At 32.1% G+C, this 23,946-nt stretch overlaps 1 protein-coding gene across 1 annotated transcript; it reads left to right on the top strand.

The window, feature by feature from the left end:
- The first annotated feature begins 18,658 nt into the window (after positions 1-18,658).
- On the top strand, positions 18,659-22,478 carry LOC145610516 (protein SMAX1-LIKE 3-like). The gene is made up of 3 exons (XM_081665841.1): positions 18,659-20,306; positions 20,670-20,922; positions 21,092-22,478. The coding sequence occupies exons 1-3, from the start codon at positions 18,997-18,999 to the stop codon at positions 22,292-22,294; spliced, it is 2,766 nt and encodes a 921-aa protein (XP_081521967.1). The 5' UTR covers positions 18,659-18,996; the 3' UTR covers positions 22,295-22,478.
- The last annotated feature ends 1,468 nt before the right edge of the window (positions 22,479-23,946 follow it).

Below are 23,946 nucleotides of genomic sequence, written 5' to 3'. Positions count from 1 at the left end.
ATTTGCGCACCATGTGGAGAAGATCATTCAGACAGCCATTCATTCTCTTACTCTAAGCATATATAATGGTACAATTTTTTTTCTTCTTCCCCTTCTTCTGTTCTCCTCTCTTTCCTGGGGAGTGAAGTTCATATAAATGTGAAGATTTTAATTTTGCAATAGTCCTTTTGACTATGCAGTTAGTGATGATATGATCTATCATTCCTGACAACACCTCCAGTATTGAGTACTTCTCTGACTTTTTCTCAAATTGGGGTATATTCTTTTTCTGTGTATATTAGAATATTAGATTCATAATCATTCACAGGCTGTTGGATGTAAATTTTTTGATTCTATGTGGGATAATAGGGGATGTTAATTTGTTTTCGACACAGGAACAATCACTTTTCTGGTAAGAGGACAGAGTTGATATCTATTATAGTCTTTATAGATAAGTTCTTGGACGACCTTTACTATATTAAGGACATACTTTGTCTTGTTAAATCTCATTTGAACACTATGGTCATTCACAAGATCCTAGGTTTGCTGGTGGTGCCCATAATGACATAATGAACCCGTATCCCGTTGCAGTTGAAAAAAAAATGTAAGAGAACTTCTACTGTTCTACATATTCAGATATTCAGGATTATGTCATAGCTATGAACATCTTACATGTCGTTCATAGATTGTGGAACACTGGAATATTTTACAATAAAAGGATCTGTATTAAATCACTTTTCATGCTTTATGTAGTAATTTTTGAAAAGAAAGTCCTGTTGTCTAATGTCAAGACAAAGACCATGAGGCAAAAGGATAAGGCTGCATATGATTTTAACTAGCTTACATGTTTGACATGTTATGATGTATGTAACATGTCACATTAGCAATTGCATTTTCGCTGTGATGTGGGATTTCTAAATACTACCTCCGTTAACTATTATTTGCAACAAAGGGGTATTATTTGTGAGATATAAAATATTCCTTTGTTGCAAATAATAGTTAACGGAGGCAGTAAATCTTTTTTCTGATCACAGGGTGTCAAGATTTCTTCTGTCACTTATCGATATCTACTTTCTCATCTACTTCAAGTGGCTGTAAAGAAGGATATGTTGGATTCTGTGGCCAGTCTGATTCTGAATCTTTATGTGGCATTGGGTCTTGTGATTGGTACTGAGGACTATGCTGCTGATAATACTCAAGTTAAGCCATCTTCTGATCAGCTTAACAGTATTAAGAAAATTTTAAACTCTAGTCTCGAGTCTCAGTATGATGACAGAGAATTTGGGGTTATCTTGGAGCCCAAGTTATCAGCTCACTATTTAACAAGTTTTCAGTGCGACGGTCAGCAGGAGAGGAAGATAGCGTAACATGACTAGTTTATTTCAGCATTATATACTTTTTAAATGCACTGTTTTAAAAAAGGCAGAGGTATAGTCTAGGGAGATTATGCATGTTGCTTAGCGTTGCCAGTGTAGCTTATTCTCCTAAGGCTGCTGTTGCTTGCAGGGCCGTTTACTATATAGTGAATGTATTTGGTAGTTTATGCCTTGATTGACAGTGGATTATGCATACTGTCAGTATAGGAGCAAGTACTTTTGATTTTTAACTATAGTTTGGTAAACCTTCATTCTCTTGTTGGGTTTTTTTTGCATTTCGAAGTGGAATGCTCCTCTATGGAGGTTGTGACCTGTGAGACGGGGTTTCATCATAATTGTATAGTTGTTATCACTGTTTTGGACCTTTTAGTCGGCAATTGCAGGTGTGTTTTTTTGCTGTGGTATCTTGTAATTGGTCTCTGGTTGATACAAGATAGATTTAGTCACTATTTTGTCTGTAGGTTATACTGGCCATGATTCACAAAGTCTTATATGTGGCTGGCCACATGGTTTGGCCATCCATGTGTTGGTTTATTAGTTGGAGTCTGCTTTTATATGTAACCTCACAATAATGGATAAACATTATCTTTGACATGTATAGGTTGTATGTGCTAAACCTGGACAGGTCCTATAGTTTGATTGAAACATATTAATGTTCTACAACAAGGGTTGCAAGTTGATGATATTGGAAGAAAATCAGATATCATTTCGTTCAAACTCTCATGTTTGATGGAGTTGACAACTACTCACATCAAATTGCAGACATGATTGGTCACAAAAGTGTTTCTGACTTCAATCAAACAGGATTAAGTTTCATTTTTTGCCTTCTGAGCTAGCTAAGAAAGAGGGTAGATTATTCCTATACTGCACTAAAAAGAGACTATTTTATAATAGGAATGATACTAATACCATGACATCAATTTCTTACATTTTAATCCTTTTACGGAGTATTTTTTTTTTCCATCTAATTCTCTTCTTTTCTCATTTGTTATCCGAATGAAAGTCAATATATTCCTCTATTTCCCTTTCCTTCCATTCTCTCCATTTCCTCTAATACAAAAACAAAACACACACACACACACACACAACAAAAAAAAAAAAAAAAGTGTAAAAGGACAAAATTAATGCATTTTGTCACTCATAAATCATAATCAGCGCGTTTCTGGTGCGGTTGGCTGCACGGTGCGACAAGGTGTCATATTAGTAACTCTTTTAGTAACCCCTCAAGTAACCCCACTTAAGTAACCCCTCTAGTAACCCTTCACACAAAGTAACCCCCGACTGACTTAGTAACCCCCGACTGACTTAGTAACCCCCGACTGACCTGGTAACCCCTAGTAACCCCTAACCGACCTAGTAAACCCTAACCGACCTAGTAACCCCTTACCTAGTAATCCCAAGTAACTCCTAACCGACCTAGTAACCCCTAACCTATTAACCCCAAGTAATCCCTAACCGACCTAGTAACCCTTGGTAACCCCCTACCTAGTGACCCCTAACCGACCTAGTAACCCCTGACCAATCTAGTAACCCCAAGTAGCCCTCGACCAAGTAACCATTAACCCACACCCAAACCCACCGTAATAACCACCAACACCAACTTTTGTCAACCGCCATCCTCAGGACCTTAAACTCCACCACACTACCACCAATTCCTGTACCACTAAAACCCATTAAAATTGTTGAAAAAAAATTAAATCAAACAAATACCTCAAAATAAATATTGGCTTCGAATTTCACTTGAAATAAGGCTAAAAAGGCCAAATTCAGCCATGAAAACTCTAGATCTAGAGTTTTCATGGATAAATTTGGCCTTAAAACCTCTAGCTTGTTTTTCGGCGACGGAGTACGAGGAGCTTCCTTACCCCCTACCACCGTTGTTCCATTTAACTTGTTTAATTTGAGTTGGCTAACTAGAGAAGATGAAAATAGGAGAGAGAAAGAGGATAGAGGAGAGATAGAAGAGAGTCGGTGGTGGTTGTAATGGATCGGTCGGAGGTGTTTATGGTGGCCTTGGTGTCGGTGGTCTGGTGTCGAAGGTGTTCGTGGTGTTGGTGGTTTGGTACGGTGGTTCTCATGGGTGATCGGTGATGATGGTGGTGGTCGGTGATGGTGGTGGTAGGGGAGAGAAAGGGGGTTTTTAATTATTAATGTTAAGTAATCTAATTAATTTAAATGAGTAACTAAAATAGCGCTATTAGTTTTTAAACAGGAGTATTATAGTAATTTCATTTTTAAAAAGTTACCATAAAACGAAAGAAAAAGTTTGTTGCACATAATGTGTAATTTTCCTTTTTGGCAATTGTTGCATATAATGCGTAACGGAGGAAGTATATATATATTTGGAAGTTTAAAGAGCCACAAGAGAAGGGGTGAGAATCGATCATAGGATCTCTTAAATGCCCCATTTTAACTTTTTACAATATTCGTATAAGCCACTTTGACCGACTTAATAGAAATCTTTTTTGAAAAAACAAACATTTTAAAATTCCCATATCAAGTTCACAAAGTTATGATATGGAAATTTTCAAAGCCATATGAAAAAATATTGTACTTAACGATCAATGATATTTTAATAAGATTAAATTATGGACAGATTTGTATTACACATCAAACATCATAATTTGTAAAGAAAAAAGTTTCTTAAAAGCTACTTCTATTACTTGTGAGTGGGAGCAAGTATATTGGCTTAACTCCAGAAAAGAGGATCCATTGTTAAATTTAGTTGTTGGGCTTCAGGATCGATCCAAAATAATAGAACTGGCCGTTCTTTGACGGATCCATATGACAATTATAAAAACATTTGTACTTGAGAATATGCATTAACCAAAAGAAAAAAGAACATGGAAGTTTAATAAGAAAAATAAAATGTAAATTGTAAATACTATGAATAATGAAAAGAACAATGAACAGAAGCATCAAGCATATCATAGTGCACAAAACTTCATGTACTTCGAAAGTTCATGGGAACTCGCTCCTAATTAAATGACATCTATACTTAGTGTATTATACGAACTTGGACAATACACTACGGAGTATGAACTTTGGATAACACTCATCTCCTCTTACACAAAATGGCTAGTGGTGATTTATGTTTGTCTAAGGTAAGGGCTTCGTAGGCAAATCGTTAGTGGAAGATACATGTTAAAGGTGGGATTGTTTCTGTAATTTCAAAAAGTGGAATTGTTTCTGGAAGACCGACTAAAGGTGGGATTATTAGTTTACAATTTTCCTTACAATATAATTATATTGCATAAAATGCAAAAGGAAATCCTTAAAAATGGAAAAGATTAATGTATGATCCGTGCACCCGGGTGCACCATGAGCATGATGCACCCGGTCAAAATAAAAAAAAAAAGGCAGAAAGACATTTAGATCTTCGAAAAGGAATATGCAGGTTTTAAAAAAAGAATATGTTTGTATTTAACAATGAAAATGCGTTATTAACGAACACAAAGACTTTACAAAAAGAAATTAAACTTTATTAAAATTTTATGAAAAATTACACATTAACGGAAAAATTCTTTAAAGATCAGTGAATTAAGCATTAATCTACTAATCCCATTATAGGAGACAAACAAAAACAGCAAAACGCAAGCAAATTCAAAAAATAATTTTTACATACAAAAAAAAAAAAAAAAAAAAAAAAAAAAAAAATTCCAGAAAAACAACCAAAATTAATGTAAACAAAAAAATTTAAATTGTAACTTGATAAGGATTCAGCCATAAGAGGAGGATGAGTGCATTTGAAAAAAGTGATTTTGAGAATTAACGAAAACGATAATTTCTCACTTTGGTCAGAGGATTCCATGAGTAAAAATGATGTCAACAGTTCGTTAACGAGTAAATGAAATGTTATGCAACATCTTGGACAACAATCTTTACATAACTAAAATATCGAGATAATTTACCATTATCTATTTTGTTGCAAAACCTCTTTTTTAATCTTAAATAATAATCATTATCAAATTGTGAAATTGAATCATGTGTAATTTCAATATTAATTCATTAGGTTGGGTACATAAAATAAGTAAACATATGTAAACCACACTAAGTATGGATGCAAAACATTAAATTGTATAACATGAAATGGATAAATGTAATTTTTAAAATTAATTTATCAATATACATACAATGTATTTCGAGATATTTAGGTAGTTATAGCTACTTTTTTATTCTATAAATAAATTTACGTAATTTGTTAATACATAAATAATATATATATATATATATATATATATATATATATATATATATATATAGAAGAAAGATTATTATAATAAGCTCAACTCAAATGCCTTAGGCCTTCTCCAATGGTGAGACTCAAAGTCAGTATTTTTAAGAGAGAGATAAGAGTATTTTTTGCAATGTATACCCAATAAGTTGGTATCTAAATTTAGGAATTCCAAAAAAAAGTTGTTAAGTTTAGATACTAACTTTGAGTCTCATTTGACAAAAAAGTGTGGGGCTCTTGTCAACGTTCTAATATATTTTGTGATTTATTTAAATTTTATTTTATTTTATTTTTTATTTTATTTTATATTTTTTGTTTTTTATCTTATAATATTTGATATTAAAAAAAAAGATTTGGCCTGGTGGACCATAAATTGATAGTGATATTTGTACGTATACTTTTAGAGAGTCTCACCATTGAGAAATTAGACTGCACATGAGTTGTTAAAATGAGAAGTGGGCATGGTATCACCATTGGAGGTAAAAAAACAACTCATTTTGTATTTCAATTCTAAATCTTGAGTCTCACTATTGGAGATAGTCTAACACTCCGTCAAGTTAAAGCCAATTTTGACATTAAAAAAAAAAGGGAGTATAATTGTATTCATCCATTTTATTTTGTTTGTTCCAATTGTAATCATAAAACAATCTAATATAATGCAAATGGAATCTTATTCTTTAACTTCATTTCTATAATTCATATTTTTGTGATATCTTATTATATATATATATATATATATATATATATATATATATATATATATATATATATATATATATATATATATATATATATATATATATATATATATATATATATATATATATATATATATATATATGTGGACTACATTGTAATTATTGTTGAGTTATTTACTACTTTATTTACTTGAGAAGTAGATATGGTGGGAGTTAGCTAGCTAGGTTGAGTTCTATTGTATTGTTTTTCACCTAATTATCTATACTAATTCAAACTTACATGATCATGAAGTGTGAAATTACTAATACTTATTCAAATTAAACTATTTTCGTTATAAAGTATGCTTAATAAGGTAATCTTAATCACTACTTATATATTAGAACTTGTCAACCATATATGAACTTATTAGACCTAAAATAAGTGATAATAATAAGGTGAACATACTATTATATGATTATTTTTTAAAAAAAAAAAATTCAAGTGTGAAAAGGATATAGTTGGGCTAAAAAAAAAAAAAAAGAATGAAACACGAAAAGATAATCAATGAAATCAAACCAGAAAAACCAAGTGTTTAAATTCATTATTACTATAACTGATAAAAATAGAAAGTGTTAGGTTCAAACAATTACTTTGAGAGAATGTTATATACACCAGGGTGCACGATGCATCCAAGGGTATATGTTTGCTCATTAGATGATAAAATGTGCAATAATCATTTAAATGAGCAAACAATATCCTTGGGTGCATCGTGCACCCGGAGTTATATAACAATTTCTACAATGTGATAGAGGGAGTAATTAAGTATACATAGTGTAATATAAGTTTATATTTTGTATAAGTTAAGTCTAGACAAAATTAATAAGTTAAATAGAACATAATATATAATCTAAAAGTTTAAACAATTATTCTTTATGAACAAAGGAATTTTTATAAAAAGCTTATTAGGGAATGAACACAAGACAAATAAAATAATGGAAACTTTTAGGAAAAGGAGTGTGTGGTACGTAATTCCATCACCTTTTAAATTAACAAAGCTGTCCTGTCAAAATTAGAGCAACTTTTTGCCCTCATGCAAAAACCTTTATAACTTTAAAGACTGTCCCAGCCAACCCACACAAAAAATAAATACAGTACACTGTTTAATCAACTATTTCATCACTTAATTAGCTTAATTATCTTAATTACTTACTACTAATTCTATAACATTTTCATTGCTTGCGCCCACATGGCCACGTATCGTCCTCAAGATGCTTATTTGCAGCTTAAAAGCATATAAATTAGCCTCTCTTTTGAGTAGATAATGCCATTTTTTGCTTTTTTATATTGCTTTTCTTCAAGAGTGCTTAATTTGCTTTAACCAAAAAGGAGTTTTATTTTGAGGCCTTGAATGATATGCTTATGCAGTTATGCTAGTTCTCTAATTAACATGAAGTGTATTTATTAATGTATTATTACTCTATCAGATCCAGGTTTAATTTAAGGTTCTTTTACTACTTGATTCGACCTGGACACCTGATGATGAAAATTTATGTATTAGACGAATCAACTATTTTAAAATATATGTTGGTGTATGTTCAAGTGTTTTACTTGAAGAATGTTCATTATTGTTGTGAGAATAAAGATAGGTTGTTTTTAATCAAAAAAAGATAGGTTGTTAAGCAAGGCTTGATTGTGAAACAAGTAAGCTAATTAATTAAGAATCATGAATACCGACATAATGCTATATATCTAATACTTAAATACTAATAATTGAGAAGGCTTCTTAATTACATACTTACTACTTTATCATACTTTATAATTTTCTTCATCTATAACAACAAAATGTAACTATAAACTTTATATATATTTCTCTTCTCATTCGTTTCAATTTGCTTCATTGCTAATGTAATAAAAGATCACACTTGAATAAGCAATACTAATAAATCGAAAAACACGAGACAATATGTGAACACATAACCCTACTTAAGCATTAATTACTTTACAAGTAAATTGATTTGACACAAACCTTGGTGCATGTTTTTTTTCCATAACTATATAAATTATACAAAGTTTAAAAGCCATAACCAAGTGTTATGGGTAACTTTTGTTTCTTTTGTCATGAAGACAATCCTTATTTAACAAGTTAACCATTAAGGGTGAAAAGGGAGGGTTAAAGTAGAGGGAAGAGGTTATTTTTAAAGCAACTGTTATATTTTCCTTAGCTTGTATTCATTCAAACTATAATATATGCCCTTTTTCTAGCTTTTTTACAATATGCTTTTTATTCAAATTATTTGGTGCCCTTAACTTTGTATGTCTTTTTAGGCCAAGAAAGATACAAGCTTTTTGACTGAGGACCAAGAATGGTGATTGAGAAGATGAGAAACACGTAAGATATTTCTTATTGCATGTAATTTTATGTGCATTTTAAAAGGATAACTTAATTTACGTACATTTATTATTAGTTGCTAGGTATACATGTATTCCACAATAATATTGATGTAGACTTGTATAACAACAACAAATCATTAGGACCCCAAAAAATAATAAAAAAGCAAATCATTGCTAGATCTTAACCTGGAAAAAGTTGTTTCAAGCTAGCAGCAGAAAAACATCAGTACTTTGATTCACCAAGACTATTTTTGCCGACTAGCTAGCTTATTCTTGAAGCTCTCAAATGAGCAAAATTAAGCATAGTTGCACGTACCATGTTCAAGATACAACCGATTATGATGGCGGATCTAGAATAGTTATACAGACATAGCTATTTATATTATCAATATAAAATAATTTTAAACCAATAAAAGAAACATAAAGTAATTTTGGTGGGGCTCGTGCCACCCAGGCTCCCACATAGATCCGCCATTAAGAAAAATGATTTCTGATTGCTCAAACGAACTTCTCTGATCCTTGCATGTATATATGTATATAGCAAAATCATTATCATATGATTCATATCAATATGGATTCATTATACTTTCCATAGATGAGGTTTTAATTCATACTTGTTTATTTGATTAAATAACCTATCTCGACTTTTAAGTTGTACAAACAAGATAAAGACTTTTAATTACTGAGACTTATTGCATCTAATATTTCCTATGAGCTATTTCTATAGCCTAGCTAGCTAATACGTAATAATTTTGCATTTTGCCTTAGAATGCCACGAACTCTTCTTGATTACTAATTTTGCATTTTCGGGGTTCAAACTGAGACCTTTGATTAAATTGGAACTACGTACAATACTTCTTTACCTGTTGATTGATGATCCAACCATATATGACCGAGTTTGGTGGTTCTTATAAGTTTATTACGGAATACTCAATATAGTTATTCGACTGTTCTACTATAAGGGATCCCTATTCCACAACTTAGGTCAATCCCTAACTAGCTAGCTAGATGCTTTTTTCTTTCTTGGAGACATGCATGCATGAAAGAAATTGCCATTAAACGTTAGAATTATTTTCATGGGAATTGGACGAGGAGATTAAATAAAGAAGAGAGTAAAAGTCGAAGATGATTGAGGAATGAAAGGGAGATCTCTCGTTTGTTGGGAAAAAGGAATAATACGTAGTGATTAGTGAAAGAAGAAGTTTTTCTTGATTTTATTTTTTATTTTTGGGGGTTTTCATTGCATTGAATTACTTTTGTAATTTTAATTCAAACGTACCTTGATCGATATGGTATGATAGTGGCGCAGCTCTCCTTTCCATGCAAAGGCATGCTAGCTCAAGAATATGACCAGCAACCCATTATGGTCCACAACTAACACCACCAAGCCAATAGTAACGCACTCGATAAAAAATCATTATTATATAAGCCAACTCTTAAATAGTTTTGAAATTCACCTAAAGAATGTACAATATTCCTACTTCTATTCTCTTTAAATTCAAATTTACGTTGTGTATACAAATACTTTCTCTATTAGTTTTTAGCTGACTTACTCCATACATCATGCTTAATTAGCTTGGCAATATATTATTACTCCATCACAAAATTTGTGATTGTATTTATTTTGAGTTTAATTATGATGTAACTAGTGCTGTCAAATTTCAAACCGAAACCGTTTAACTGTCCGAAACCGACCGACCCAAATGAGAACCGAACCGATTAAAAACCGATTTTTTTGAAACCGAAAACCGACCCGAACCGTATTTTAGTAAACCCGAAACCGAATCGACCCGAATAATGTTAAACCGTATAAGAACCGAACCCGTTAACAAACCGAACCGAATATAAACCGAACTGAAAGAAAACCGAACCAAAAAAGAACCGAACCGTATCTAACCCGAAACCGGTTCCAACCCGAAACCGTTTAAACTGGCAAAAAAACCGCTTACACCGAACCGTTAGCAAACTGCTACCCGTTTGCACCGAACCATTTAAAAACCGAACTGATTGTAAACCGAACTGGTTATAAACCGAACCGTTTATGAACCAAACCGCTTCTAAATCGAACCGTTTACAAACTTTTTCATATAATTAAATGGATTTTATTTTTTTTAATTTTATTTTATTTTTTTTTTTTTTTTTTGACAGGGATATAATTAAATGGATTAAATATTAGAAATTTTAGAATATTTTTTTTTAAATAGCAAGGCAAATCATTCATTAAGGTCTTAAGGATAATCACTGATTACTTGATTAGCAACACTTGTGTACATATGATTATCCTTAAGCAAAAGAAGACAAAACTAATTAAAAGATTACTAAGAGGTGTGAGTGTGTGACAGCATGGAACTGAATGTACAGTAGGTTTGATTGATTATAAAAAGTAAGTAGTATAGCAGTAGAATGGTGATGTTTGTGTTTTAAGAGTTGTGAGCTAAAGTGAGTGTGGAGACTTGCAGCCTAAAGCTGCTAACTTGTAAAAAATCATTTGTTATCAATGAAAGCTTCAACCTTTCCTCTTGGTCTTTCTATTTCAGGTTGAAGCAATTACACACCCTAAAATCATGCTATATGGCCTGAGACTCTTCAATCAACAGAAATAATAATCTTCATCAGTTGCGAGCTAGCTGAATATTACACAAAGACAATAAAGGACGCAAATCAAGCTAGCTGCTACATACCATCGCACATTTCTTGGGACACAAAGAAAACAGGAGATTGACTAATTTGCACAAATTGTTTACTGAACATTCAGATTGCAACTCAACTAATTCTATTCTCAAATTACATATACAACTGCTGCCTCCTCCATTTGCATGTATCTCCATTACAAGAAGTAAAATGCAAATCAGAACAGCAAAAGTAATTTGAAGCAATAGAAGAAACAACACAACACTTCAATACACAACACTTCAATATAACAATCCCAAAACCAAGCAAAGTCCATTAGCAATTTTTTTCCACAGGACCATTACAGATGAAATTAAACAAGATGAGATGGCAGAACACAGCAGACAGAACAACATACATGGCTGAACAGCAGCAGAGAGCAGCAGAATAGAAGAACAGCAGCTAGCAGAGAGCAGAAGAATAGAAGAGCAGAAGCAATCAGGAGCAGTATAGAAGAGCAGCAGTCAGCATACTTCAGAACAGCAAAGAACAGTCAGTATAATGGAAGAGCAGTCAGCGGACATCAGAACAGCAATAAGCAATCAGCAGACGTTCACCCCAATGTAGCATCGCCTAGGCTTGAGGAAAAAGAAAAGCTATATGTGAGCAGAAGGGAGGCAGGAGGAAAAAAAGCTATTTAAAAAAAAAAAAAAAAAAAAAAGATTAAAGGACGTCAATTGTTTAATTTTGTTAATTCAAATTCATACATTTCCATCCCTGAGCCATGTTACAAGGAGAAAAGATCCATTTTCATAGTAATTTCCTTGAACCAATTGTTTGTAAGTTTTTTTGGATTTTTTATTTTTATTTAGAAAATGGCTGAAATCAAATTAATTAAAATGGCTGAAAATGGCTGAATTCAAATTAATTAAAATGGCTCGATTAGGGCCCAAAAAATAATGCAAGTCAATAACAATCAAATTTGACTCAATTACGAATCAAATTAGGCTAAAAAAAATTCACATAAAATACTTCTGGATTAAGTATATCAATCTAAATTAAACACAGTAAAATCCTAGAAACAAAATTATTCATTGTACTATTTCATAGCTTCAGTAATTATAAACAATACTTCACGAACCCCTCCTAATTTGAACCCTAAATTGACAATACTGAAAATTAAATCAATGATAGTTTGATTAAACCCTAGATTATGAAAAACGATCTTACCTCAGAAGCTGCTTCAATGGAGGATGGAGAGTGGGAGAGACAGAGAGTGCTGAGCAGAGTTGGAGAGAGGCAGAATCAGGACAGCTTCAAGGTCCGCCGTGAATGAGGGAGACGGAGAGGCGCTGAGCCCGTGAGAATGAGAGGCGTCGTGAGCCCGTGAGTGGTAAAGTGAGAGTGGTAAAGTGAGAGTGAGAGTGAAAGGGTTTCATGTAAATCTAACCATTGATTTTTTAATCTATGGTTCAGAATGATGATTTGCGTGTGTTATGGGAGAAAGAATCTAACCATTGATTTTTTTAATCTATGGTTGAGAGTGGTGATCCGTGTGTGTTGTAGGAGAAAGAATCTAACCATTGATTTTTTAATCTATGGTTGAGAGTGGAGATCCGTGTGTGTTGTAGGAGAAAGAATCTAACCATTGATTTTTTAATCTATGGTTGAGAGTGGTGATCCGTGTGTGTTTGTGTGTTGTACATTCATCTACAAAAATATTATTCCCTCAATTCTTTAGTATTTTTTTGCCCCATTTGATCGGGATCAGTGCCCAAGACACGTATTAAAACATCTACTAGACTACTAGTATATCTTTATTTTCATACACGTAAAAATTATAAAAATGTTATATTAATGAAATGTATAAATAGATAAATTTAAAAAGATCACTAATGAAGTAATGAGTCTATAACTTTGTACTAATACATATGAATAACGATGATACGAATATTTAACTATGAGATGGTTAGATGCCATGTGTTAATAATGTGTACATATGATCGATTGAACTAATCAATATTACCTTGTTAATCAATCATTAGTGTTTTCTTTCATTATACAAATCAAAGCACTTTGTAATATCTTCATAATTTCATGAAAATATATAATGATAAACGAGTCATAATTATCAGTCTTGTTGACTAGTCAAGTATCGAATTACCAAATTGCAAACTTCCATTTCACAAGAACTCATCAAATCATGATTATGATACTATGCGTAGTATAAAAATGATTAAATAAGAAGCATATAATAACCTAATTGTAAAACAATAATACATTAATACACTAACTCTTATAATCTACTTCGTAATAAACTAGTAAGATCAGTATGACTAAACTTGAAATAGAACATAATATGTATTTATAAAATCAATGAGAATTTGTTTATAATATGATGCCTAAATATGAAATGATTCGCGACTTTATATAAAACTTGTGAACACAAAAGGTTAGCAAGTACTATCAAATTTCAAACCAAAACCATTTAACTGCTCGAATCCAAACAACTCGATAAACAATTTATTTTTTGAAACCGAAAACCGACCCGAACCGTAATTTAGTAAACTTGAAATGGAACCGATATGAATAACGTTAAAGTGGTTAAACAATCAAAGAACCGAACCAGTATAAACTGAACCGAAAAAGAACCGAACCAGTTAAAAACTGAACCGAAAAAGAACCGAACCAGTTATAAACTGAACCAAAAAAGAACCGAACTGTTTCTAACCCGAAACCGTTTCCAACCTGAAACTGTTTGAACCGGGATAAAAACCGTTTACACCGCACCGTTAACAAACCGCAACCCGCCTGCACCGAACCGTTTACTACCCGGACTGTTTACAACCCGAACCGAATTAAAACCGCTTAAGAATAAACCGAAACCGAATCGAACCGATAACTATTTAAACCGAACCAAAACCGACCCGTGAGACAATTAAACCGATTCCAAACCGACCCGTTTAAATACCGAACCGATTTCAAACCGAACCGAAACCGAACTGTCAAACCGTTTTGACAGTGCTAGATGTAACTATTATAATTTCATTCACATGACTATATTTGCCTATACATACATATAAATCATGAAAATAGTTAAAGAAAGATGCATTATTATTGATGCAGAGTGATGTGAATAGTGTAAAAGTAAAGTCGGGTTAAATCAAACAGTGGAGCAAGTAAGTACGAGTATATTTTTGAAAATGTCACGCAAGCTAAAGAAAGACCTACATGAGTATTGTTCACTAAGCTAGCTAGGAGTTATTAAAACAGTAGGCTTTTGTTGTGAGATTCTTAACAATCTGGCTTAGATACTAATGACTACAAGTTTTGCTACATTTTTAATCAGGTGTAGGATTAGGCTCTCATGGTCTAGCATTATACATTAATGTCCTGAATAATTTTAATATTTTAAATCAAAAGTTTTGCAAATAAGATTCTTGTGACAGACAACATTATTTCCACTGATATGGCAGAATCTTTCATTTCTATTTGCTAATTAATGCTTAATTACGTACCTACTTTATTATTATTATTAATAATTATTATTTCATGTATTTCTTATTTTATTATGTTTGGTTGAAATAGTTAGGTCTAATCCATACTATGTTTCACAGTACGGAATATGGTTAAAAGATGTACTTTAACTGTGAATATAATTAATAAATGAGTTAAATTAATTAGCATCTCATTCTTGTGCCCACTTCTATAGGTTAAGTACAGTGATTTTTGTTTCCTAAAAAGCTAATTATAAATTATGAAATGGCCTAATACCACTATATTATTTTGTACTCCCTCCGTCCCTAAATTACATTCCTCTTTCTCTTAATTATGTGAGGAATAAATGCTAGAAAGAGGAATGAAATTTAGGGACGGAGGGAGTACTGTCTAGCTTATTTATAACAATACACCAATATAAATCAGTCCATTCACTCCAATCTGGTTCAATTCATATTTTTTCATTCTGATTTTCAATTCTTTTAATTTAAACTTAAAAGCGATGACACATATAACATTCGGATTTAAAAAGTACAACCAACCTTGTAAAGAACCATCATCTACAAAGTTGTAAATCTAATTCCTAGTACATATGCATTAGTGTTTGGATTTCTATATAAAAAATTGTTTCTATAATTAGGCCTTTTGGTGTACAAGTTTTTATTTAACCTATTTAATCTAAATTACTATATTAACCCCGTACGCAAGACATCATTTTCATATTTGTGTTTCGTTGTAGGCCAAATCAGCTTTAATTAAGGAGATCAAGGAAAGTTAATACGTAGTGGTATTCGATAGAAGTACGTGAATCCAATCAAGAATAATTAGTCCTTGGTTTCTGAGGTTGTGCCTTTGATCCAATGGGGTGACATTGAAAGTATTGTACATATTTACATCCAAATTTTAATAAGTGTACTTTAATGAAATGCATGAAATATAAATACCAAATTGCACTTTTTATTAACTTGCACAATCAAATGCCTTTCTATGCATGTATTATGTATACAGGAAAATTTGTACATCTATGTTTCCAATAAAGAAAAATGTTTTCTTATTATATGCATGAATCTCTAGATTACCTTGATAAAATGTTTTCAATGGTTAATATATATTTAGTACTATAATAACAATTACTTCGTGCATGGAAGAGATAATTGTGTTTGTACAAATTAAATCAAAGACTAGAGTCCCATGAAATGTATAACTAGAGAGCATATATTTAGTTTTAACCTTATAATCTAACATGCTCTCTTTCAACGGCCAGCTACATTTCACTTTCAATTCTCCGTTGATGATAGAATGTCTTAAATCGATTTGCACCCGGCCTATGAACAACTCATTACGATTTTTTTTAATTATTTAGGCCTACTTTGTTAATTAATGTTTCAGGAGTGGTATCTTTTTTAAAAAATAAATAGAAGTATTATGATTTTGTATGTTGTAACTTTGGCCTCAAGGTCAGTGAAAACTTCTTCTTCGTAGCCTGTGGACATAACTAACACATACAATATGATTGAACGCGTAAATATATATTCATCACATCTATTACAGCACTTGCCCTAATCCCTTATTATGTTCAAAGATAAAACTTGGAACAAGTGCATGGGAGATGTAAGTAGCATCCATAATCAAACTACTCCCTCGTCATGAAACTCAAAACAAAAATGAAACTAAAATCATTAGAACACCCCCCTTTAACTTTCTAGGAACATGATGAAAGCAATATCATATACTTGAAGTGTACACATATATAAGGTCATCATTTTAATAAAAAAAACGGTGCAATTTGAAGTGTACATATATATAAGGTCATGATGATAATAAAAATGGTGCAATTTGAAGTGGATACAGTACAGTGACACACTGTTTTAAATTTGATGAGTTCGTTATGATAGGCTATACTATAATTCTTTTCCAATTTTTTTTTATTTTTATTTTTTTGTTACTCCCTTTTTTCCTGGCCAAAATCATGATTAAATAACTTTAATTTATAACCAACTTTATGTAATAATATAGGGGAAGAAAAAGATAGAGGGAATGTATTTGGGGTAGAGATTCATAATCCCCATGCATTCAAAGTAGCGTCAAGTAGATGGAATCGATTAAAACTAAAAATCATACACTTTATTCTTCGTCTTTATTTATTTTGAGTTTAATTTGAAGGGTTAAAAAAAAAAAAAAAAAAAGGAAAGAATGGTGCACATTTCCCAAATTCTTTAGACTGATAGTTCCCCTTACCTTCTCTTTTCAGGTCCTTGGGAGTTGGCTGATGGACCAAAAGGGTTTAAATCTTCCCTCTCTTCCTTAGCTTGCTTCATTTCTTTTCTTCATGTCTCTTATTTTTCGAGTAAAGTCGTTACAACTCGAAAAAGGGCAATAAAAAAACAAAAAAGTAGCTTCTTAAAATTTTGACGAGTCTTGATTAAGTGATTTTGATTTTTATTCTTTGAAATATGTTTATTTGGTTATTTGATTCTTTGATCAAGGTGGTATAAGTTAGTTCGAAAGTGTAAAAATTTATTAATTGAAGTAAGAGTTAGTGGATGAAAATGTGTAACCATTATGTTAAATGAAATTTGCTACAATCATCTTAAATAGAAGTAATACTTGCATTGTATATGTTTTCAAAAAAAGAAGTAATACTTGTATATGAAATAATAAGTTTTAAAACAAAGCCAAACAAGCAATACAAAAAAGTTTCAATAGACATAAATTACTAGTAGTTTAGTTCATTAAAATGATGCAAGTGTTAAAAAAAAAATTAAAATTAACAACATTCATCATCAACATATAAATTATGATTCAATCATAAGATTCATAACCATTGATATGAGACTGTCTTTAAATGTTATATGTAGTCCTAAGGGTTATATATAAGCATTAAATATACTCTTGGAATTGTATAAAATTAGAAATTCATGACAAAAACACGTGCAAATCAGTGTAATTAGTGTTTATATTTTAACGATTTATTAACTTTTTATGATTTTCAAGTGTAAATTTAATGTTTATATGTAGCCCTGAGGGCTATGTATAACATTTTCCATAATTAATTTATGATGATAAATGGAAAAAAAAAAAAATCAATGATGTTAACTTGGTCACTAAATACTCATTTTGTGACATTACATGTTTGCTCAAGTTACCAAGTTCGCATCACTTGATTGAATTAATTAAGTGACCAATTTTGTGTCAATTTATTTTCATAATTGTAGATAAATTGACATTAAATTAATGGTTGTAGTTAAGTCATACTTTATGTCAATAAATGTATGTAATTTACCTAAACATTTTCCATTGTTATATTATAAATATAAATAGTATTTCAACAAAAAATAGTTACATACTTCATACTGTTTCTATATGTATGTAATTATGTATACTTATATACAGAGTATAAAGAAAAAGTCTTTAAGATTGAAACACCATAGAATGTTGCTCAATTAATTAGCATTGATATTATAAGAGCTTATTGATTGCAATATAATGTAATGCTACATACTTTTTGTAATATAATCAACAAGATTAAAGAGAGATCAAGCATAAGATTTTGTCGTGCTCTTGAGCTTTGAAGTGGGTGTAGGTTTCTAGGATAAATCACCCATAAAAATAACCCAATAATATTCATTCAAAAGCTCCCATAATACACTCATAAATACATAAATTTTGCATTGAAGAAAGAGACCCACTTCTAAATATATCATGTCTTTATCTAAATTTCTAGCCAAAAAAAAGATAGAAGAATTGAAGCTTAATTAAGTGAGAAAAAAAAGAGCAAAGTTAAGTTCCCTTTGATTTTGGTGCAATATTTTCGTACTCCTTGTCAGCACATGCAATCCACTTTTCCACTACTAAATCCTCTTTGGACCCCCAAACACATTTTTACCTCACTCACAAGAAAAGCATTTTTAAGCCTTACCCATCCATCTCCATTATATATCATTTTTATCATATCATTTCATACATTATAAACCATATTATATATCTTTATTTCACTTTCATATTAACTCCTACTACTCATCTTACTTTCTTATATACACTTCTTTTATTTGATCAATTCCTAGCTACTTCATTCTTCTATAGTATTCTAACTTCATGATATTTCATATATATCTACCTAAAAGTTAAGGTTTTTTTTTTTTCTTTAATTTCTCTCCTATAAACTTTTCTCTAACTCATACATCTATTTACACATATTATTTGTGATCTTTTAGAACAATAATTGTTACTATGAGGTCACAAGGTTGTACAATCCAACAAGCCCTTACAACGGAAGCGGCGGCGGTGGTTAAGCAAGCCGTCGCCCTAGCAAAAAGGCGTGGCCACGCACAAGTAACCCCTCTCCACGTCGCCCACACGATGTTGTCGGTATCATCGGGCCTACTTCGGGCTGCCTGCCTACAATCTCATTCCCACCCCCTCCAATGCCGGGCCTTGGAGCTTTGCTTCAACGTGGCCTTAAACCGTCTCCCCACATCCACCTCCGGCCCGATGCTTGGCCCGCACTCGGCCCAACACCACCACCCTTCTATAGCCAACGCGCTCGTGGCTGCCTTCAAACGGGCCCAAGCCCACCAAAGACGAGGCTCGATCGAAAACCAACAACAACCTCTCTTGGCCGTGAAGATTGAGCTAGAGCAGCTCATCATCTCTATACTAGATGATCCTAGTGTTAGTAGGGTTATGCGCGAAGCCGGGTTTTCGAGCACCTTAGTTAAAGGGAAGGTAGAACAAGCTGTTTCCGTTGAAACTCCAAGTAATAATACAAATACAAACAACAATAATAACAACATCATCAAGCCAAAGGATAGTAATAATAGTAACAACAATAATCTTAGTAGTTGTAACAATAATATTACTAATACTAATAATAGTAATAGTTTTCTATCTATGGCTCAAACAGGATCATTAAAAGTAGGTAAACCAAGGTTATGTGATAATCAAGGAGTTGAGAAAAATAGTGAAGATGTTATAAGTGTGATTGATAGTTTAGTAAACAAAAGAAAAAGAAATAGTGTAGTTGTTGTAGGAGAATGTCTTTCAATCTTAGAAGGTCTAGTAAGAGGAGTTATGGATCGAGTCGAAAAGGGAGAGGTGCCTGAGGCCTTGAAAGAGGTTAAATTCATCCATATGTCGTTTGCATCATTCGGTCATCTTTCAAAGGATGAAGTCGAGCAACGAGTAGGGGAGCTTAAGTGCCTTGTTAAGACATGTTGTATGGATAATAATAAAGGGGTGATCTTGTATTTAGATGATCTTAAATGGGTTAATGAGTTTAGGGCAAGTAATAATAATATCCTTGTTGATCAACATCAACCTAGGAGAAGTTATTATTGCCCTATTGAACACATGATTATTGAGATTGGTAAATTGGCTCTCTCTTATGCTAGTGAGAGTGGGAAGTTATGGCTTCTTGGTATTGCAACGTTTCAAACTTACATGAGATGTAAAGGCGGTCAATCCTCGCTCGAGTCGCTTTGGGGTCTTCATGCCATCACTATCCCTGCCGGTAGCTTGGGTTTAAGTCTCTTGCCTGAGAGGTAACTTACTATAATTAGTAATTTTTTTCTCATCCTTGATCATATGATTAAATTTTTTGTTTCTTTAAATGATAATGAATGTTTCTTATGAAATTTTGTAGAATGGTTTCTCAAAACCTAGATAAATCACTATCTAGTGATCATATAATTAATTTTTTATCTAGCTAGAAAATTCAAAAAAAAAAAAAAAAAAAAGTACAAGAAAAACTAGCTAGTTATTGGTACTTTGCATATATGTATAGCTTATCAATTGCATGAGAAAAAGTTTATATACTTTTTTGGGTGAAGATCAATTTTAGTAATTATTAAGTTTATAGAGTTGTTTTCAAGGTGTTGATTATTTTCATGATTATTTTTGTCTAGTGATTTACAAAGTCCATTGACAAGCAAGAAGTTGGATATGAATGGAAGTAGTTGGTTGATGCTAGAAAGTGGTGGTGTTAGCGGTGGTGGAGAAGACAGTTACCGGGCAAGCGGCACCGTGAATATGTCGTCACAAAGCCGGCAAAGTAGTGCTTGTAATAGTGACTCCACCAACTCAAGTCTTCCTTCATGGCTCCAACAATACAAGGATGAAAATAGCAAGAAAGCAAGCAACATTACCAACAATGATCAGGTTATTATTTTATCCTAATTTAAAACTTAACTTTCTTCCAATTGAAAGTGAACTTGTTAATTATGATCAACTAAACTAACCCAAGTAAATTAATTTAGTAAAAGTGGCTCATTCTTTTTCAACTTTTTATTTTATTTTTTTAAATCTTGTTATTTACTTTTACTATTAGGATTGTGTGCCAGTCAAAGATCTTTGCAAAAGATGGGGCTCAATATGCACTTCATCATCACCATCATTTGAAAGAACCTTAAGTTTTTCTTCAATATCACCTTCTTCTTCAACCTCGAACTTCTCATATGATCCTCAACACTCAAGATTACAACCCACCCACCAAAGTTTTGAGCCCAAGAACTTTTGGGTGACCGAAACCTCGAATAGATCCATTGAACCACCAACATCATTCACAATGTCAATGTCACCCAATGATCACCTCCAAAGAAGACATACCACCCCCACCGCGTTCATTTCATCAAACCCTAATTCGACTCCAACCTCAACTTCCTCAAGTGATATCATGGATCCATTAATTGAGTCACAATGTGTAAGATTCAAGGAGTACACTACAGAGAATCTCAAGATACTTTGCAATGCACTTGAGCAAGAAGTACCGCGACATAAAGACATAATCATGGATATAGTAAGCACTATATTACATTGTAGGTCAGGAAAGTCGCGAAGAAAATCAAATGAGCAAAACAACAAGGAAGAGACATGGTTGTTCTTCCAAGGCATTGATATTGAAGCTAAGGAGAAGATTGCTAGGGAATTGGCAAGGCTCATTTTCGGGTCATCACAAGACAAGTTCATTTCCATTGGCCTTAGTAGCTTCTCCTCTACAAGAGTAGTAGACTCTTTGGAAGATTCTAGAAACAAGAGGCTTAGAGATGAGCAAAGTTGTAGCTACACCGAAAGGTTTGCTGAGGCGGTATCAAACGATCCACATAGGGTTTTCTTCGTCGAGGATATAGAGCAAGTGGATTATTGCTCTCAAATAGGAATCAAGAAGGCCATTGAAAGAGGTAAAATCTCTAAGCATTCAAGTGGGGAGGAGGTTAGCTTTGGTGACGCGATTATTATCTTTAGTTGTGAAAGATTTAGCTCGAGATCTAGGGCATGTTCCCCTTCAATGAAGCACAAAGTAGATCTTATGCCTCAAGAAGATGACCATGAAATGAAGAACATCGAAGATAGTGCTTGTTTGGATGACACAACATCTAGTCCAAGTCTCTCCTTAGATTTGAATATATCAATAAACGACGACGATGATGATAATGAAATTATCGCGGTTGAGAATCCGTACTCCATGGATGAGATTGGGCTCCTTGCAACAGTTGATAAATGTATTGTCTTCAAAAGCCACCAAGAGTTGTGATAATATGATCTTCATGCATGCATATTGTTATTTTCTTTTTTTTGTTTTATTTTTGGAACTTTTTGTAAGGTTATTTTTCCTTTTATCACTGAAAATGGTAAGAATTTTCTACCTTAAATTATGTAAAATTGTACTTTTATTAGCTACTTGTAAATATACGAGTAACTTAAAGAAGTTATGTTCACTGTTATTGTAATATTATTTACTGTTCATCAATCTCTCTAATCACTTATTTTCCTTCTATATTTGGAATGATTTGTTGATTATAGTTAGTGACCAATTAACTGCTGGGTTTTCAATAGTAGAATGTCGTTGAAATACACGTTTTAACAATAATTAGAAGGTTTCTTTCGGCTGAAAATATTTGGAATATGGTCGCATACCTTAAAATTAGTGTTGCCTTTTCTTTTTCCCTTTTAACACCTTTATTTCATCTTTTATTTTTCAGTTTAATGATTTCTTTTGATTTTCAAGCTAAATAAAGGATAACGCGTACGATCCTCTCTTCCAAAAAAAAAAAAGGTTTAATTTATGCATGTAGTTTTGGTTACAACTAAACTTATGCAATTAAACTAATTAATAATAGCTCAAGTGGTTAGAACTTCCCTCCCGATTCTAGGAGATCTTGGGATCGATTCTCACCCCCCGCCCTTGTGGCTCTCTAAACACCAAAAAACTAATTAATAGCTTTATTAATAACTTTTAGTGTGTATATATCTACCACTTAATATAATATCTAGATTGCTTCACCTTTTTTTTTTTTTTTTTTCTAATTAATTGCTTCACCTTATTTATGAACTATGATTTTAATTAAGTGTCGTGTCTTAGATATAAGTGCATAGACGCATAGTCCTCTTATAAATGCCTTTACTTAATAAGATTCATGTTTGGCTTTACTATTTTGTTATAACTCGCTTTTTAAAATCATAATTTACTTTGTACAAAGTATGTTTACAACTATTTGGAAAAAAAAAAAAGTACTCTTTTATAAGAAACTAAGGAAGTAGGGTTCAGAATAGATACTTATACATACTACAGAAAAAAAGTTAACGTGGACGTACACACGCACTGTGAGAAAGAAACATAGGTAATCTAGAAAAAATAAGATTAGATGCTTCGCGTATAAGATGCAAACAAATAATTATAGTAAATCTTATCCATTCTATGAATAATTGGCGTGGTAACAAAATGTGTACAGATGCATGCATCTAAGCTACCTTATTAGTGTTCTTGTATAGAATTCCAACTAATTGGTAATATGTACAATTATGTGTGTGAATAATAAAGAAGCATATAAATACATATTCCTAGTCAGGAAAATGGAGTTATAAAGAGAATAATTTAAAAGAATATTTGCAAAGTAGTACTTGTAAGTTGTAACAGATGTTTTCCTGCTCCGGTATATGTCATCCTTCCTTTTTGTCTCTTGGCTTTAACTTTCCTCTTAAGTTGACATCGATATGTCATAAACTACCAATGTTTATTTCAATAAAAAAACATATTTAAGCAGTAGATAACTGTTTTATGCTTTGCTTAATTACTGTATATATGAATTTAGGATAGAAGTATATAGATGAAGTTTATTTATTATGATAATAGTGAATTGCATTATAAATGTGATCGAATGAAATTTATTTAAGTAATGTAATTAA

Source organism: Chenopodium album, chromosome 3, assembly GCF_948465745.1.
Source record: "Chenopodium album chromosome 3, dcCheAlbu1.1, whole genome shotgun sequence".
Lineage (NCBI taxonomy): Eukaryota > Viridiplantae > Streptophyta > Magnoliopsida > Caryophyllales > Amaranthaceae > Chenopodium > Chenopodium album.
This window is presented reverse-complemented; position numbering and strand designations above follow the sequence as displayed.

Bases quoted from the DNA above. Each gene is read 5' to 3' on its own strand.
- LOC145610516 (XM_081665841.1), top strand. From the start codon at position 18,997: ATGAGGTCACAAGGTTGTACAATCCAACAAGCCCTTACAACGGAAGCG. The intron at 20,307-20,669 runs GTAACTTACTAT...ATTTTTGTCTAG, and splicing joins TTAAGTCTCTTGCCTGAGAG to TGATTTACAAAGTCCATTGA. The intron at 20,923-21,091 runs GTTATTATTTTA...TTTTACTATTAG, and splicing joins ACATTACCAACAATGATCAG to GATTGTGTGCCAGTCAAAGA.